This window comes from Molothrus aeneus, chromosome 7 (assembly GCF_037042795.1).
Source record: "Molothrus aeneus isolate 106 chromosome 7, BPBGC_Maene_1.0, whole genome shotgun sequence".
Lineage (NCBI taxonomy): Eukaryota > Metazoa > Chordata > Aves > Passeriformes > Icteridae > Molothrus > Molothrus aeneus.
The window spans coordinates 34,643,575-34,663,746 of record NC_089652.1 but is presented as its reverse complement, the minus strand read 5'-3'; the positions used below and the strand labels follow the sequence as shown (position 1 = coordinate 34,663,746).

At 40.0% G+C, this 20,172-nt stretch overlaps 1 protein-coding gene across 1 annotated transcript in view; it reads right to left on the bottom strand.

Annotated features, from left to right (window-relative positions):
- Window positions 1-506: 506 nt before the first annotated feature.
- KYNU (kynureninase) overlaps window positions 507-20,172 on the bottom strand; it is a 58,622-nt gene continuing 38,956 nt past the window's right edge. The window contains exons 11-14 of the mRNA XM_066553813.1: window positions 7,448-7,500; window positions 5,908-5,993; window positions 1,935-2,165; window positions 507-736 (exon numbers count right to left, since the gene is read on the bottom strand). Coding sequence (XP_066409910.1) covers window positions 584-736; window positions 1,935-2,165; window positions 5,908-5,993; window positions 7,448-7,500 — 523 coding nt within the window. The 3' untranslated portion in view covers window positions 507-583. The remainder of the gene's footprint in view (window positions 737-1,934; window positions 2,166-5,907; window positions 5,994-7,447; window positions 7,501-20,172) is intronic.

Here is a 20,172-nt window from a genome sequence, read left to right as displayed (position 1 = left end):
TCACACCAAAGAAGGTATCTGCAATGGAAATTCGTTCTTCAATTAAATCATCCATTAAAGCAAAATTTCAAAATATTGGGCCCTTTGAAAAACTCGGTGTGCAGCAGTCAGGAGTTTTGAAACAATTGTTCAACTTTTACTTTTCAAATATACCCTGTGCTTTAAATAGAATTACTAAATTAAAAATGTAAATTGGACTGTATCTTTTAACAGTTGGTGATTTGTCTATTTTTCACATTTTATTATGCATAATTTTTATAATAAAGAAGGGATTTTTTTTCATCCCTGTTCTAGTTGATAGCAATTTTTCCATGCTTCTCAAGGCTAATGTAATAAAACTACATAAAATGTTTAAGAAGAGCCCCATTAAAATATACAAAGCATACTAATTCATGAAGTCAAAGTCAAAGCAGAGTGGAAATATGAGCTTTAATAAAACTATGTCTGTTGTAAATAACTATTCAAGCACAGTCATTTTTTTGCAAATTGCATGGGGTATAGCTCGGTCTACTCAAAGCAAAGAATCACTCAGCAGGATAAATGCATCTTAGTCAGAAATAGATTAAAAGGTACAGCTGAGCCATCAATAAGAACCAGATAGCACGGTATTATTTGCTGTTTGTTTTGAAGATGTAATTGCAGATCCCAGGATTTCAATAAATCTGTGCACATCAAGGAAGGAATTGTAGAGAGGAACTGGGGCAACGCGAAGAGCGTTTGGTTCTCGCATGTCACACTGCAAAACAGAGAGGGAACATTCAGTAAATTCAGGTCACTTCTTGTCTGTCAGGCTGTATTTTTTACATGCCACAACTTGTCTTCAAGGAAGAATGACTGGACTGACAAGGACCACATGTAAAACCTTTGGGATGCTCAAAGAGCTACAGTGAGGAGCATGATTGTGAAAAATTTAGTAAGAAGAGTAGTTTTGCCTAAAAAATGATGCAAAGCTCAGGATGGGCAGGACTTTAGCAGTGCCATTGAGGGCTTCAAACCAGCCATGTAGCCCCAAAATTCACTTTAATGCCTATAGCAACCCAGAGTTGAAGAGGCACAGAGGTGACAAAAAAAAAACCACAAAGCCCCCCATTCCAGTATGTGAGTGTCTTGTTCTAAAAATACAGGTAATGGCACAGGTATTGCAGTATTTTTCTTCCCCTCACTGTGATTTGAACATGTTCCTGAATATAATAATCTCTTATATTTGAAAAATATCACTGCATTGCAAAGACAAGCCAACTGTGTGAGGCCCCATGCCCTGTTAAAAGCAGGAGTTCCTGGAATTCCCTGGCAGCACCAAAGCAGCAGCATACGTAACGTAAAAGAGGTGCCCTCTGGGGAGACAAGTGACCAGCAGAAATAAAACTGATATCTCATTTATATGGCATTATGCTATCAGCCTCACCTCCCAGCACATCTAAATCACCCAATGTACGGCCCTAAATTTCACTTTTATTCTTTTGGAGCAGTGCTCGATGGAAACTGTGCCATTACAAGGAAGTGGCTCCTTTTTCTGAGTGCTAAAACACATCTCTAGGGAAATGGCAGCTTTTCCATTGCTCCATCTCGATGTCTCACAAAGCTTTTGGCCACTTGTGGATCAAGAAGGGGACTGATGTAGGTTCAGAGTTCCTTGTCATGTAAATCTGTAGCTGTGCCTCCCATCCTAATGTACCCATGATCCAGCTCTAACCCCAACAGTGACTCCAGAACTACTGGAAATAGGTCAATAGTGAAAGGGCAATACAGCAACAAATAATACAACAAATAATTTATAAAATAACTCTATGTATTTGACTGCCTGCACAAGTAAAAATTGAAATTGTAAGAAATCGTCAACAGTCCTAGTGGGTTTTTGCCTTATATGACACTACATTTGAGTAAAAGCAAATTAATAGTTTGTTACTTGTTAAGATGAAGTTTGATTTACTTACAGCCACTCCTCTCTTCTCCAGCTCTTTAAACACAGATTTGATTGGTAGGGAAAACGACAGAGTGAGCTGGCATCCTCTCTGCTCAATCTGAGATGGTGTGATTATTCTTACAAAGGGCTTCTCTGGATTTGTTTTGTCCTCACTGTAGTAATGCTTTATCAGGTATTCCAGGTAACCAGTGAGTAGAACAGATTTCCTCCTCAATGCTTTCATTGTAGTTTGGCTAAAAACCTGTGATGATTTGAAATCATTAGAATGAGAATGTGTTGCTGTAGAAAATGAAAAGGAAATAAAGATTTCTCTATACATTATCACTGGAATCAAGTAGTAACACCAGAGAGACACTTTACATAAACATGGCAGGATTGGGCTTTGGAAAACACAGGATAATGTTATGCTTTAGATAATGACAGATATTTGTGCTTACTGTTTAGAAGTTTCATACACATCTGTGTCTGCAGAAATAACTTGCACACAAAGCCAGTTTGCTCAGAGAGCATTCCTCTGCATGTCTAAAGAGAATCCATAAATCCTCTGTAGGTGCAACAGTGCTGAATGAAAATCAAAATCACATGAAAGTTTTCTCTTGCATGTACCTTTAATACACACCTTCTCACTCTCTACAGCTCCCTGAAAGGAGGGTGTAGCCAGGTGGGGTTTGGTCTCCTCTCCCAGGAAACAACTGATAGAAAAAGAGGGAACAGCCTCAAGTGGCACCAGGAGAGGCTTAGTTTGGATATTAGGAAGAATTTCTTAACAAAAAGTGTGGTCAAGCACTGGAACAGGCTGTCCATGGCAGGAATCACTGTCCCTGGAAGTGTTCCAAACCACGTAGGTGTGGCAATTGAGGACATGGTTTGGTGGTGGGCCTGGCACTGCTGGTTTAATGGTTGGACACAATGATCTCAGAGGTCTTTTCCGAACTAAATGATTCTACTAACCAAATCCAAGGGCCAGGACTGAAACATCATGACTGGTGTAGAAATTCTGGTCTGTGAAAGCACAAAATGTATACTAACATTGACTTTATATACATGTACACTAAGATTGGCTTTTGACTTTAAGTCCTGTGCAGGCTCGCTCTCTCTGGTCCACATGAAGAAAAAAAAAGCACATTCACTGAATTCTTTTCAATAGCTCTGTGCTCCTGCACAGCTACAAGAACCAGTGAGTTTCAGACTCTCAAAATATCATGAGATACGCAAAAATGACTGCTTGAAAATGGCAGTGCTGTTTGGCCACACAAACAAGACCAATGTGGTAAAGGAGTTTTGGGAGCAGAAGGTGAGACAGCTTCTGCTTTTGCTCTGGAAAGGCTCCATTACAGGGAGTGATGGGGATGCAACCCCAGAAACAATCTTCCCCCCCCTTTCCTTCTCCCCATGGAATTAGCTGCAGGGGAAAATGACATAGATACAAACATGCAAGTGCCCAACAGACACTTCAAATCACATCCTTGCACATCAATGCTCGTGGACAGCTCTCCCTCCACTGACTGCAGCTGCAAATCAGAGGCAAGGCAGTGCCCTGGATAAAAATCCATGATCTTCACTCTCAAGAAATCACTGTTCCACACTAGAGAAGTAACAATTTTAAGATTACTTATATCATAACCTGGAAAAGGATAAAGAGAGGTACCTGAGAAATCCTACTCAAAATATACCAAAGTCTGGTTTCCAGCAGCATCTGGAAATCATTGTTTTGTAGAACATCCCAAATCTCACTCCTTGATGCTATCACAGCCACTAGATGCTGCACGAAACCAAGAACCCCTGCATTTTGTGCTTGTGAAATGGAACGTGGATGCTGTAAGACAGACTCTGCAAGGGAATAAATGTGACAGGGACCAGAGCCACCAGCAGTCAGCAGTTGCACAGGTCAACAGAAATCTAGAGGTGCTTCCCTGTCCACCCAGGCAGGCAGAGCAGACACAGGATGGTTCAGTGCATTTCTAGAGGGAAAACAGGCCTGCCTCCTATTCCTCCAGGATTTGCAGGAGTATGAGGGATGGATCTCCTTAGGCTGCATGCAAAAATCTGCTTCCACAGGCTTTGTGCAAGGAATACTTGGGCTCCTGGGTGAAATTTTTTGAAAAAGGTCTTTAAAATGTGTCTGTAGAGCGCTCCCCTTTTTTCCATAAAAGGCAGCAGCTAGTGCCATAACAGTCACTTTAAGCATTATTGAGGAATAACATCCATTAACACTTGCAGTTTTCATTGTTTCCATTGGAAACACTGCCTTCTGCTTAATGTGTCCCAGTGAAGGTGGCATGCAATTTCACTAGCCATCTCTTGCCAGACATGAAAACTACTTTGTTTCCCACTGTATTAGAGCAATTAGCACTGGGAAATCCTGGCTGTGCCAAAAGGTAATGTGGGCAGGGAAAGGGGAGGCAGTGGAAACTGCTCAGCCCTCATTGTTCCAGGCTCCCTGCAGTGGGCTAAATGACACCAGCCCACACAAACCCGAGCACTCACAATCTGGGTCATGGCAGAACAGCTTTCAGCTTATCTCAAAGGTCACATAAAGTTTAAAACAATATAGTGGATGTTTAAGGACTAAAAAAAAAAATTAAATTGTCAGGCGGAACAAGAAGCATGGCTGTGCCCTTTGCAGTCCTTCAGTGTTGCATGTTAGATGGAGAGATCATAACTGGCAATTTTCTGATTTTGTTTGCTTAAGATGCTGTTTTTTCAGTAAATACAGAAGAGGGATGTGGACCCTGCTCTTTGTTCCAGCATCAGCTCAGCCATTCCACTAGAATTAATGGAATGCTAACCAGAAAAAAATGTCTGCCATTTGTGCTGGTGGCAAAACCTTGCCACTCAAGGCTGCCTTGAAAACCAGCTGAAGGATGATTTTATAGTAGACTATATTGCATACAGCAGGTAAATCTGAGTAACACCACCTTTTTGAGCCACAGAGACTGAGTCCTATTTCAGAGGTTAATCATCCTAAAGGGAAATGCTGAAACATCTTGACATGAAACACAGGTGTTTGGGGAACAGCTCCATGCCCTCAGACAGGGGTGGGCTGTGCTCTCCAAAGCAGATCAGAGGCTTTCAGCACACGGATCGCACCTTCAGAGGTGGAATTAGCTCTGTATGGCAGGATTACCCTTCCCACAGCGTCAGTGATTCACACAGAGATAGATAGATAGATAGATAGATAGATAGATAGATAGATAGATAGATAGATAGATAGATCAGATAGATAGAGATGGGGCTCTGCTCCTTTGACCACCAGAAAACTAATGATTCAATGAAAGAAAAGACAGCTTGGAGTTATGCCACACTCATGGATTCCTTCTTTAGGAAACCTTTGCTGATAGTTTGGGTCTCTTCTGCTTGTAACCAAAGGCAGAACAGGTTCCTTGAGTCACTGGGTCATCTGATCAGTGCTGATCCAGTACAGCCAGGACACCTAATTTTCTTTCATAAAGGATATAAGTCTGCTTTGCTGGTGGAATATATGAAGCAGCAGCTCTGAATGCAACTCTTCAGACTTACATGATTCCTTTGCAGGAAGATGCTGAGCATAATCATTCCCATGAGTGGTACTGAGACAAGGCACTGTTGGACTTGGTGACCTCAGAGATCTCTTCTTTAATTATTCTGTGATTTTGAGCCCTGAATATTTCTATGGGATCAAGGTGCTGTTTGTACTGAGCTCCTAAAAGCAGGGACAAACACACTGCCAGAGTTCAGATTTGGAGGTGCAAAACTCAAATACTGTTGGTCCAACTCAGGGTTCTCCAGCAGAGTTTGTGAGAGACATGGGGAGATGAGCATATTCATTAAAGGCGTTGGTCTCTCAGGGCTGTGGGGTTATTTTGTTTGCTTTTCATTACTTCACCCCTTCCATGTTCAAATATTTCACAGTTTTCTTTAAGGAAGACAGCAATAACACATGTAGCATTCATTAAACATTTTTGTACTCTTAAATTCAGGCTCAAAGTGAAGCAATTACTTACCTCTAAACTGGCATGCAGAGCACAGACCAGTAAAATTGGAGGATTTGATAACCGGAATCCATTAATTCCTTCACTTAGTTGTAATTCTGGAAAATGAATAACTTATATTAGTGTTTTTGATTTCTTCATTTTAATGGATTGGACCTTATCTTGAAGTCTGTCCTCACGCAGTAAAATATTTCCCTAATGTGGCCCATAGGAATCAGCCATTAAAAGGAAATAGTAATCTATTCCCAGCTAATACTTTCAACTTCGAGAGAAGCCCAATTTTATCCAGCAGAAGACCTCATTAGCAGCTTCATGGGAACCAGAGGACTGCAATTAATTTGTTTAAATGGTGTGTGCTAAAACCACCTTTACACTTGAATCTCTTTTAAGGCTGGCACGAGGCAGAGGAATTCCAAGTCAGCAGAGGCACGCTCACGCGGAGCAAGGAATCACGTTCCTTCACTTTATTGAGCTGACGAGACACATGGGAGGCTGCATATGCAGCTAAGTGTAGCTTCAGGCCAAGGAGAGGAGCTGCCTAGACTTTGGGCTGTGAAATTTCACGAAATCTATTTAATAAATCTACAAAAGCCTCGCTGTAAGTTCTGTGTCACCGTTGATATTTCACGCTCCAGTGCCAGAGCGGGAGGGCGCGGCGGAGGAAATGCTTTTCACGCACAGCAGACTGGTTAATTTTATAATGCCCAACTTCTCCCCTGTAAACTGCTCATGGAAATGAATAAACAACGGTTTTTTTTCTTCTTCTAGCAGTATTTCAAGGCAATTTGTATCTCCTGCTGGCTTTCCATAGTGCCACTCTCTTGCATTTGGTCTGAAAACAAAGAGCAGACTGAGGCTATTAGAGAGGTGCTCTCCAGCCAAAGCCACATCAACAGGCGCTGCCACAGAAAATTAAAAATATATTAAAAACAAAACAACCAATCAAACCAAAAAGCACCTTTCTCATCCTGATCCCCCAGGATATTCTCTCTGCCACAGCTTAAACTGGAGCTGAGCAGTCTAGCTGTCAGATTTGGAAAGGAGTTCTCATTTTGTGTTGGGACAATAAACGCTATTTCAGAGCAGGTTTGTCTTACAACCCATCCCTCCCTAGTGCAGAAAATTTGGAGATGCTGAAACATTAGTGGGATTTCATGACTTTTGTCAGGTTGCCTTACCTGAATTTGTAAAATTTCTCATTAATTCCAGTGGAACTAATCCCGAAGAAAAATATTAGCCCAGTGACTGATAGCAGATCCTTGCTCCTCAGAGACTTATGAATTTAATTCACTGAGATACTTTGAAAGTTTCATCCATATTCTATATCTGCTTTTTGAAGGTATTTCAGCAAAATGTCTAGGAGCAGACAGTCAAACCCTTATGCCCACACACAAATTTATTCCAACATTTATTTTGTTAACTCTACTGCCTCACATATTGAGGATGAGGAAATGCAAAGTTCTGTCCTTTCTCCTCAAAGTGCTACAGAACTGAAGCTGGTTATATATAAATAAATCAAATAAGGTAAAATTGAGAGTGTATAAATACATACTGTTTTCCATGAGGAATCTTGTTTTGAAGTCATGGCCCCACCAGCCGATTAGCCTAAGAGTTTTTAAAGAAAGTAAATTAATAGAAATCTTAATATCTTTCAATTTAGCTTTGAGTGTTAAGAATTATATAAGATTGAGCAATATATAAATTTCTAATAATACATTTTATTTCTAACAATGACATAAAAATGAAATAAATTCTATAAAGAGTTAGCACTAAAAACTTAACATTACGATTTGAGAATTTCTCTTTTACTGCAAATAATAAAACACATCACATCTTTCAATTAACTATTGATTTTAACAATATCCATTTTCTCTGAATTCACTTCACAAAACAAAAAATAGTACAGAAATATTTCCACTGGTTGCAAGGCATTAAATTCAAAACATTCTCTCCTGCTCTTAAACTTAGTTTAATGAATATTGAAAGCTAGAAGGAGTTATAAAATCTGACTTAGTTTCACCAAGAAAAGGACTTTTGGTGAGCAACAAGCAAATAAGACCTTGGAAAGGTCTTGTGGACATTGCCTCACCCTTACTGTGAGGTCACTGTGAATTCTGCATACACTTATTTTCCTGAACTAAACTTATTCTGCAAAAAACTTTCTTTAAAATAAAAACCAAACCAGTTTAATACTATATTCCCTTTTTAAAGATCATCTCCTGAAAAAAAAAAAAAAAACAAAACAAACAAACATACAATTATTTAAAAAATAATATGCCTGAGCTTGGATGTTAAAATGACATTACATTATTAACTCATATTTAATGGAAAGTATGTTTGAGGGCATTTCTACAAGCAGTTTTCTAAAGCAGCTGGATGCACTGGATCACCTACTGCCAGGGCACTGCAGATAAAACCAATATTGCAAAATCAGGGACTTTTTCCCCACCTCCCTTGGGTTCTCCACTTCTCATCTCAGCACACAGTGATATCAGTGATTAATAATGCCAGCCCCACTTGAGATTCCCCTGTATTAATGCTTTTACAATATCAAGAAGTCTCCATCACAGACTCCTTCCTGAACTTCTCAGCTCTCCAGAACTGGACATGTTGGACACCATTTCTGCCAAGGCTTTGCTCAGTTTTACCTATGCCAGATAGCAAAATTTTAGGAGTGAAGCCTGGCAAAACTTGCAATGATAAAAATAATCTGTATGTAAAGGTCACAGTAGATCAGCCTTCCTGGAAGCAAACAGGGAAAAGAAAGTCATGGCCCCTCCCTAAAGGAGCATTCTGCAGTTTGCCTAAAAGAACTGAGCTCTGCAGAATTAAGACCACATTTGAGTTAGAAACTTGTTATATGAATACTGCAGAGTGTAAAATAAAGTAGTTCATATTACTGTATAACAACACAGGTTTTATGTTTACTTCTGTGAGCTGAATCTAAACAGAGGCAGAAAAGGATTTTTTTTCTTTATTGCTGCATGATGTTTTTATTATTCTGAGACCCATGAAAATTAACAGTGCAATATACATCCATTTTAAATGAGATATTACATTGCCAAAATGAATACACCCCAAATAAAGTACAACAGAGCCTCTGCCCAAGTCACTGTGTTACTGATGCTTTGAATCATAAAAGATATTTCAGTTATTTTATAGGAACTCTATAATACATAGATAACATTGCTCTGAAAACCCTGAATATTGCATGTTCCTGCAACAATCTCCTGATATCAATGTCTACACACATTCTATGAATTTCAAAGGTTTGAAGCAGAAAATAAATTCAAAAGGAAATAAAACATCTGGACAAATAGTCTGTGAGAAGGAAAAAACAATACTATGTTCCACTTGGACCACACCCAGACAGCAAAGACAAAATAAAGATCAATCAGACCATTATCCAGATCAGGGCTGATGAAAAGCTCCCTGGTTGCACTTCAAATGCTCAAAACTCACTAATTCTGAAGTTGGCTTCAACCCAGATCTCAGCTGCAGCACCACAGAGGCAACTTGGAAAGTGAAATTTCAAAACTTTTCCAAAATGACAGAATGAAGGATTTTTTTTTAAAGACAGTTTTAGCTGTCTTGCCCTTTCCTACCATAATCTGACAATTTGCTTTTCCTCTTTTTTATTTTTTCTCTTTTGGCTGTTCTAGAACTTCAGAGGTGTCACTGCAGGATGTGCACTTTGAGGCAGCTCTGGTCCTACACTCTCATTGATCTAATGGTCCATATGGATGTCATGTTATTTGACATTTAAGTTGACAGGCTTCAAAGTGTGGAAATTAACAAAATCTTCACAAATTATAGCGATTTGCTGTTTACAATTTTCTGTGAAAATTTTGAAATGAAGGTTGCCACCGCTATGCCAAATTTCAACCTGTTGTGATGGGAGAGAGCTAAGGTGTTAAACCCCAAACATAACGCTTTATAAATGCTCACTAAAAATAATAGGCAATAAAACTGCACATTAACTTACTGCAGTAAAATTTCTTATTAAAGAGTTGTTACTCTGCATGCAAAGTGAGCATTTTGAACTGCAGTCGCCATTTCAACTGTTCCTGCCTCAAAAACAAAGGCACCAAGATCTAAATAGATTCTGAATTCCAACCCATAATTTTTGGCAAAATACATAAAGTGGAAGGCTCTGAAAAGCAATATATGATGTGCTTGTGATTAAAAACACCTTAAACATGTTAGCAATGGCACTGTCATGCTTCTCATGGCAGATAAAACCCATTGTAGGAAGTGTGTTAAAATCAGCATCTAAGGAGATAAAGGTCTAATTTAGCAAATGTTCCACTACAAATTAAAAAATGCAAATTTATCCAAACTGAGCCCTTGTTTTAACACATCACTAATCGAAATAGTTATCTCAGTGATGGATAGGTTTTGGTTGCAGCACCCTGCTGCCAGTCCCCCCAGCAGCCTCCCAAGGCTGGTCAGCAGAGATGCTCCTGGGACCCCTCCACAGAGAACATCTCTCCACCCTGGAGCAAAAGCATACTTGAAATCCATTGAGAAACCATGCCTAAAATGAGAGTAAACTAGTGCCAAACTAGCCGTGTCTTTTTCTGCAAGGTGAACATGTTCTTAAAAGCCCACTTCTGTTAGAAAACAACCTTCCAAATGGATTGTTCTGTTCTGTGCCTCAAATAAAACCATTGCCATCATAGAATGCCTTGGGTTGGAAGGCACCTTGAAAAGCATCTCTTTCCAACCCCTGCCAGGGGCAGGGATACCTTCCACTGGACCAGGTTGCTGAAGGACCCATCCAACCTTGTCTAGGTCCTCACAGTTTGATACTGAGACCTTCCCAGGGAATTCTGCCACTTCCAGTCTTTGCACAGAAATTTTCCATGTGCCACATAATATTTAAAGCTAACTGTTATTAGCTTGGCTTCATGAAACAAGTAAGAATATAATTAAATATTGCTGAAAGATTTTCAAATTCCTTTTTTTTTTATTCCAAAATGTTCTCTTGTTTTACAAATCAATAAACAAAGGTTTGCTGGGCTGGAAAATGACTACAGAAAGGAACAGTATCCTCTTATTTAGTCATATTCTCTTTGAGGACATTTACACCAGGGAACAATCCCTCCAATAAGTATTTTTATTTAGCTCATTTTCCTCCTTCATATCTGTCTGCATTAAACTGAAGCACTGGTTGTTCATAGCTTGAGTCTTCTCATTTGTAGTTGTATTAATGATGCAGGAGTGCAGGATATAATGATCATGATGTATGTGCAGTGTAAACATCAAAGAAGATCCAGTTAAAGAACACAGAAAAAATACAAAAAAAAATTCCTCTGACCTTTGCTTTGGCATTACAGATGATCATGCTACTCATTTACAATTTAGAGCCTGGAGCAACACGGGTCTCATTTCCCTTCTCAGCAAGAAAAAGAGACAGAAAACAGGGAAAATGCCATTAATGTGGCCCAGCTTTTACAGTCCAGGGCAATGTGTTGAAGTATCCTGTCATTATATTGTGTGAGATAATCATTTCACATCCAGAGGAAGGCAAGCTGAAAAGCTACAGGAATACAGTGTGAAATTTGTAATACTTGATTTTACATCTTCCAGCTTCCCTGGGCATGGAGCAGTTTGTTTCCTCTCCCTTTTCAGGTCACAAAGCGAGCTGCAAATTTCATAGTCATTATTTAGATTATATTAGGAGCATATACCAGCAAAGCATGTTATGTTTATGAAAGGATGGATTAAGCCAAATCATAAACAGGCAGTTTGGGGCCAGGCTGTGTCCACAAAGGACCTGATGTAAGTGCTGGGTGGCAGCTAAGCTCTTCATTCACACATTGCTTTAATTTTGCAAAAGCATCCAGGTGTTGGCAAAGATTTGTTTGATTTTTTCATGCTACTGTTCCAGCCATGAGGAAGAATCAGCTCTGAGGAGTTAATGAGACTTGTCACTGCTCCCAAAGTTCATTACACAGAGCCAGGCAGATCCTGTGCTACATCTGCAAAGGCAGCCTTGTGCAGGGAAAAGAATGAAAGGGGCAAAAATAATCATTCAGTTCAGTTTCTTGCAGTCCCATATGTCCATGGCACAGCTGCTGGTTGAGGAGCACATCCATGTCTCAAGGCACCCTGAAGACCTAAGATGGGCAAGCAACAGACACTGTCACACAAGCTTAGAGGAAAGAGGTTAATTGTGACTTCAATATCACTCTCTTAGCAGAAAATGTGTGACAAAAACGCCCATGAGGCCTTAAAAATTAAACTGCAAAAGGGCATAGAAAGCCTGGAGGCTGGAGCCAGCCTGGAGCCAGGAACAATCCACATCTGACCATGCTGGACCACCATCCTTCTGCCTAGGAGAACGTGATGGTACCAAAGACCAAGCTTTCATATTTCAAATTCCAGGATTAAAAAACCCAAACCAAACTAATTAATTAAAACCCCAAACCAACAAATCGTACAATCAGCTCCTCAAACCCAAAAACATTTCTAAACATGCCTTACATCCATATATGAATCTCCAACTCAACTCAAAGGTTATTCCCATATTCTGAGTCTGAGGTGCATTCTTTCAGTTTCCTGGGCTCCATGTAATGCAATACAGATAGAAAATGTACCCAGGGCTCAGGTCCTCAGCAGGAGCATCTCCTAATGCTGCTGCACTCAGTCAAAGGTCAATCCCAGAAAACCAAACTCACAGAAACAGTTCTCTCACCCCCTCAAATCTACCTTGCTCTCGCCCAGATCTGCAAACTGCAGAACCTCTGAGCACAGACCTGGTCCCCAGGCTCAACAGCTGGGCTCAACTCTTTGCATTCTACTCTGCATTAATTTTACTGCAGCTTTCTAATTGCATTTTTTATATGTTTTAATTTAATATCTATGGCATTAATTTTATTGCAAGCACATGAGCATGATTGTGTTTCTTTGGATTCAATGCCAAACCTCAGAATAAATAGAATGACACATACACACACCAACTAAGAAAACAGAAAAACCTGCTCGTTGCTGTACATGGCATTTTTTTGGCTCACTGGCTGGAGTTTGAGAAGGAGTTTCAATTTTCTTTGCTATCACAGACTTGTCTGATCACTGATGAGTCATTTGGTCTCTACGTGCCTCAAGGCCTCATCTCTAGGAATTCTGCTCAGGACTGCTCTAACTCTGCAGTGAGGGATGAGAATATATTTGTTAAAATGTACCCACATACTTACCAATGAGGACCACGTAAGGATGAAGAAAAAGATTTATGTGGAGCATCTTATATAGGATTTTTTAATATGCAAATAAGAAAAGGGCATTTGGAGGTAAGCTGATGTCACTTGGTTTTTTCCCCTCCTGCTAGCCTTTCCTCAAATTATCACTTCACCCTCCAAAGTTCTTGCCAATTTAGGTTTCTATTCATTTCAGAATCTAATATTTTTCTTGATCTAGATCACTTAACTGGCATTTCTGATAAGGTTCAAAAAAAATTTAAAAAATCAATATTTCTATTGTTTAATTACACATGGGATTTTACAGCTATGCTGAAACAAAACAAACCCAAGTGGATGGACAATGTTATTCCATTCCACCCCACCCTCTCCACACTGAACACCCCAGCAGGGTCCTGCTCTCACCCAGAGCTTCCCTGCTGACAGCTGACTGAAAGGGAGAAAAGGCATTTCAAACGATGTTTGAGATGATGAGGGGTCTGCTTAATCAAAACAAAGAATAATGGAAAAATAACTCCTGCTTTCATCACTGAAATCAAGAATTCAACGATTTTAACCCCCTTGTGTGGGTGAAACTCTTCCCATACTGAGAAGCTGTCAGTTCTGGAGTATCCCCACAGTATATATCTATAAGGGCTAGGATTTGCACGGGGGATTAAGGGACTTATAGCAGCTACCCCTGTTAGACTTCAGCAATATTTCCAACCTAACTCTCACAGTCTCCTTCAGAAAACCTTGCCAAGATTGCCAGAAGCTATATTTAAAGCCTTTTTTTTCCCCCTTCCTTTATATCTTTTTAGCTATCCTTTATCCCAAATGGTAAGCTTGGACTTGTTTCATTATTCTCTTCTGTGCAGTGCCTGTTAATTTTAAGTAGGATCTGTTGTTAGGATTTGAAAAGCTTTTGAAGCCCAGGTAATTATTAGCCTCAGACTTCTGTAGTTTAGGACTTGCTTACACTCTGCTGCTTTCCTTACCCCTTTCAACTCATTACAAATATTTCCTAATTATTAAGCATATGTGACTTGTGAGCGGTGCCATATATTATTAATGGGCCAGTCTCTTAGAACTCAGTGGAAAAAATCAAAACTCCTTATGAAAAGTTGCTACTGTGAAAGTAGGAACTTTTCATATTTAATATGAATGAGGCTTTACTTTGTCAAAGGACCAAAGTAATGTGATTGTATTAGAGGCTAATAGCATGACATTTTTCTTCTGTTAAGAGGCTTGCACTTTCAGTACCATCCAAAGGGAGACAATTTTTCTCCTCTATTTTGAGGCTTGTCTTGCTTAAAAAATAGCTAAACTCACTTTCTGCCTAGCAGCAAGTTTTAAAAGCAAAGACCCAAATCCAGGAAAAAACAGTCTCATAATTTAAACAATGACACTTAACTATGCAACTGCAATGGATGGAATTAAGAAACTTCCAGATTTGAGTAATCACCCTCTTTCCAAAAGTAGCTGGCAGCTCTCAGCTCCCTGAGCTTTGCCGTTCTTCAAGGTGGGTGATTTAACAAAACTGCTGCCACTGTTAGGGAGGCTCTTGGGTGCAAAACCTGGGCTGTTTGGTCAGTGGAGCACAAGGTGACTTGCAGCTCGTGGCTACCTGGAGACAGAGGGTGCACAAACTCTTCCTGGATTGATTTTTACCTTGTTAGTGTTTCAGGCTCGACACAAGTGGGAATACACCAATTTCAACGTGTCCATCCATATTACCCCTCCAGGTCAAAACAAAAGGAGATTGAGCTCAGTCTTGTAGCAGGAAACAAGTTGCTGTGGCCAGGGCATGAGGAAGAGGAATGGCTGCAATGCTGCCAATCCAATCAGGGCCCTTTGGAGCCTCACAGAGCTCTCCACCAAACCTCTGAGGGGCTTGCGATAAGGGACAATAATTTCATTTGCCATGATTAGGCAAAAGAAAGGTATGATCCAACAGCAGACAAAATGGGAGCCTAAATTAAATCCCAGGAGAAGATTTCACAAAAAACAAACCCCCTAAGGCTAATGAAGTTGAATTAAAAACTGTTAAATCAGCTTACGAACAACTATTATCACAAAGTGCTCATATAACACTTTCACTGGCCAAATATCAGATATATGAAAAGGGGGAATACAGCCAACAGTATGTTCACACATTTAGTAAGGGGAAATTGAATATTCTGCCTAACACCAGAAATTAAAAATCAAGCAGGGAGCCAATTTACTCATGGAGATATTAATAAAGTTCTCAGTGATTTTTATAAAGTACTGAATAGCTCTCAATTATTTTATGGTGATAAAAAAAATCATGTTATATTCTTTAAGAATTCCATAATTTTTTTCTAGGCTGTTTCAAACAGATTAAATTAAACAAGTGAAAGCAACAGTCCCTTCTAGAGCTACTTTTAAATGTGGATTCTGACTTAAAGGAGATTTGGATAGTTTTGATTACTATGATGTGTTTACTGAACTGTACAGTCTCTGCAATCCCTTGAATAAATCTTTCAGGGGAGGATATCTAGATAGATTTCTAAATATTAAATATATCTGACTGAAATACAATATAAAATTTTTAAGATCTGGGACATCTTAAAGGAGATTTGGATAGTTTTGATTACTATGATGTGTTTACTGAACTGTACAGTCTCTGCAATCCCTTGAATAAATCTTTCAGGGGAGGATATCTAGATAGATTTCTAAACAATAAATATATCTGACTGAAATAAAATATAACATTTTTAAGATTTGGGATGTCTTTTTTGTTTCTGAATAGACTAATCACAATATTAATGCAAGACCTTTATCATACCAGAATCCTTATTAGCTAAAATGCAAGTTATCACCTCTGCTCTTTGCCTGAAACAAGAAACAATCCACATCAGATGAGATTTTTTTAATGACAGTGGCTAGAACTAATTGAATTCATAGTTTCAAGTGCCAGCAAATTTGCCACAGAATCCAGTAGCTGTGTTACAAAACATTTACTAAGTGATACTGAAGGAGGAAAACTCAGATGAAGTCTTTTCAGCTGAAATCTAAGACATGAAATAATTAAGGGAAAACAGAAATGTGCATCTTTCAGAGTTATTTTAAAGAGTTTCTCTTCAAAAAGATTAAATTCCATCCATCACTAGAAAACAAGAACAATGTGACTCAGGTGCCTTTCTTTATTGGGCTCCGGTTGCCCAAATTTTCAGTAGCACGCACATTCAAGAGTCTTAAATTTATGTTATTTATTTATATGGGGTCTAAAACAGTTTTGACATGAGGTCCAATGTAAGTATGTCATGTTTGACATGAGGTCCAGGAGCTCCAGGCTCTTCTCACTGCAGAAACAGGTGAGAAGCATCAAATAAGGACATTTCTGTGGACTTATTGTCCTGTCAGAAAATAACTGTAGCTGCAACTCTGACCTTCAACACACACTGACAAAATCACTACCTGCACTAGCTGCACTAGCTCACAATGGGTTGCTCAAAAATCATCTCAGAAAACTGTCAGTGAAAACAGAGGGATACTGAAAAATTAGATTTCAGTAGGAAAATATTCCATTTTTGCTCAATAATCTGTACACAGCTAAAGAAAATATTAAATGATTCTTCACGTTGAGCAGCTCTTTTTCATGGCATGGGGCAGAAAGAACCTAACATTTTCCCAAAACTGTTGCACTGGTGTGATTAGATCAGTGAATTGATGTCATGCTGACTGAGAAATTAGGGAAAGGAAAAGGAAAGGGAAGATTCTGTGTTTGTCCCACTAGAAACTCCTCTCCAGACACTTGAGTGAGCTCTCTACAGAACTCTCTGGAACTGCCCTGCAGTTTCCACACAGTGGAAGGCAGCAAGAGGCAGCTGCCAGCAAGCACTGAAAATTACTCTGGTGAAAAATGAGGAGTAGTCACTGTGACAGTAAAAATTGACCAGCAGCGACAAAGAGGTGTGAAAATAAGTATTTCACAAATGGAAAGTGAGAGGAAGGATGGCTTACAGCGAGTGGGCAAGAATACACAATATATGTCATGAAGGCCTCTAGGAAGCTCCTGATTCAAAGACATGTGGAGATGGGTAAGAAATAAAAGACAGCAGGCTGTGGATGTCTTTTGCTGGACTTTAAGATAAAATAGATTTGATTAAGGGAGACAAAAGAAAAAGAAAAATATGAAGGTTTCTGACCTGGTGAGACCTTATCTTGATTGAGTACTGGAAAGTTTTAATCAGGAGAAAGAGGGAATATGAGGACCAGAAGCCCCATGAACAAGAAGAAACAAATAGGCACAAGTGGTAAACCAAGCAAAAAAGAACAAAAAAGAAGAAAGAAAAACCATTTCATAATGCCCCCATGCACAAATCCAGAATGCCAGCTTAGCAAAAAGTAACAAGTCTGAATTATTTCCTTAACCTGAGCAATGACCTTTGAAAATGCTTATGGTTTGAGTCAGGTGCTGGCTGGGACATGAATCACAACATGAGCTGTATGAGTGACCCCAGAGCTGCAGCTAAAGGCAGAGAGGTGCTCAGCCAGGTCAGGGACACAGACAGCTCTGGGAGACATCCCAGGCACAAAACCCCATCTGAACACGGAGCTGAGAATTACAGGAACACACTCTGGGGGACAGAAATGGAGAGAAAGCTGTTGATGACACAAAAGCATAAAGGCTCTAGCTGGTGCTCTCAGCTTAGAGCAATTTGAAGCCATACCATGACCTCAAAGCACATTCTATAGGGAGAATTTAGACACAGTTTCCCATTGTGGTCTAATGAACCAATACAAAAGCATGAGCAAATCTCATTTTTAAAGGGCATGTGCAGACTACAGGTTTAACTGAGAATCTTAGGAGGAAAGATTCATACAAAGTTCCAAAATTTCTGAACTAGAAAAAGTGAAAAATGATCAAACACTGAAAGTGAGTCAACATCTAGTAGGAAATTCCCAGATGCAAAATTGCATTAGTTCCAGCACATTTCTGCACAGAGGTAAGCGAGCTCTTAGTGGAAACAACAGAAGATTTACTAGAGTTTTTTTTCATTAAAAATAAACTCTTTCCTCCCTAATATAGAAAGGTTCTGTGAGGTGGCTACAGAAGCACACAGATGAATGGATAAGAAAATAAATAACTCCTCTTTTTGTGACTTACTAAAAAAAAGCAGGCAAAGAAGGTTTTCTTTCCATTTTCTTAGAGGTGTGTAATACCAGTAGTTGCATTTCTGTAAATTAATTAATCAGGAAGGAAGCTTGCTGCTTTGTCTTATTGGGAAAAATCAAGACACAGGAAAGTGCTTTCAAAACTGCCTGCCTGGAAGTGGAGAACTGAGGCACACAGAGCAGGCAGATAACAACATACGGACTTTGAAATACAAGGGAATATCACAGCAACCATCCAGACTCCAAGGAGAGCCCCAGGATCCCTTCCCTGCTAGTTAACAGGATGCAAGACTCACCCCCAGGCTACATTCACCTTTCCATCAGGCGAAGCTGGTTGGTTCCTTTCATGTGTTTGAGCAGTTGTGTCTTACACCACCCATGAGAAAGCTCGAGGCACTGCAGATGGGAAAGCAAATGTGGAAGGAACAGAGCCACCTCCCTCTCATTCCCGAGGCTGGGAGTGGGACAGGACCACGGCAGAGCACACCAAGTGATGTCCCTGAATGAGATCCAGGAGGAAAAATGCATGGGAGTGCACTCAGGGAATGAGAGCAGCACATTTCTTCCTCATCCACCCCATAGGTGATGCAGAGTTCACACACAGCACCTTTACAATCACCTTAAAATCCAACCAGAGCAAAGGTGACAAAACAAGGAGGAAGACCTTCAAGAAGGAAAGAACAAGAACACTTATAATGAGGAAAGAGATGAGATTGCTTGAAGATACAGCTTAATTACAAGGAAGGATTTGAAGGAAGAGAGAGAGAAAATACTTGACAGAGAACAAGGAGACAATCATGGGAGCCACATAAAAGGAGCTGAAGAAAAAGAATGGGAATAGATGATGTGAGTGCACATTAACCTCTCGTTTTTTTCTCCCAGAGACTCACTCCAAAGTTAAAAAATGCTCTTGGATATTTGCCATGCAGTTGGTGAATCCGAGAACACACCCCTGCAGGCCCATCATGGGTCTAGATTGGCCTAATAAATCACTTGTCCCAAGACAATGCAATTAAGCCTAATTAGCCGATAGCTTTATTCCTAAACAGTCTCTTCCCAAGGGAGGTTTTAACTTTTGGTTTCTAAATTAGCTCAAGGAGCTAAATTGCTCTCATCTCCTTGGCAAAGCAACAGTTCATTTCTACCTTAGCACAGGATGCTTCATACACTCGGGGGACGCGTGCTCGCTGCACGAGTAGTTTATTTACATTAGCCCACAGTCCAAGTCCAGCAGGAGCAGGGAGAACCCTTTGGAAACAGCAGCATGTTCACTGCCATCTGTCACCACTGACTTCCCCACCTGGCTGCACTCAGCACAGCTTCCCTACGAGTCTCTGCGCTGCTTCTCCAGATCCTCTCCTTGACCAGGACAAGGTGCTCTGTTCTGATAAAGCTTCGAGTAGTTCTGAGATGCTCAGAGGAGAAAAATTAAATAGGCCAGCGAGAAATGGACCACCTTGGCCTATTATCTGAGTAAAGTCTGAGTAGAAGACTCATTCTGAGTGAAGAAATTCTTCCCTGTGAGGGTGCTGAGGCCCTGGCACAGGGTGCCCAGAGAAGCTGTGGAAATGTCCAAGGCCAGTTTGGATGGGGCTTGGAACAACCTGGGATGGTGGAAGGTGTCCCTGCCATGGCAGGGGTGGAATGAGATGAACTTTAAGGTCCCTCCCAACCAAAATCATTCTATAATCCCATGATTCCCAAAAGCATTAGTAAAGATCAGCATTAGTACTTTCCAGTACGGTAAAACAACCTTCCAAATCCTTTTATGACTGTCCTTGGCTTCCAACTCACGTTCCTCCAGAGTTACATTATTTTCAGCAGTCTTACAGAAGATTCAGCTCTTTATTTTGGGGATTATGTGACTCTAATTCAAAAAAAGACTAATGTGATGTGTCCTCATAAATCAAGAAAATGAGCAAAGAAAAACTCAGCGGGCGTTACCAGTCCCAGAAGG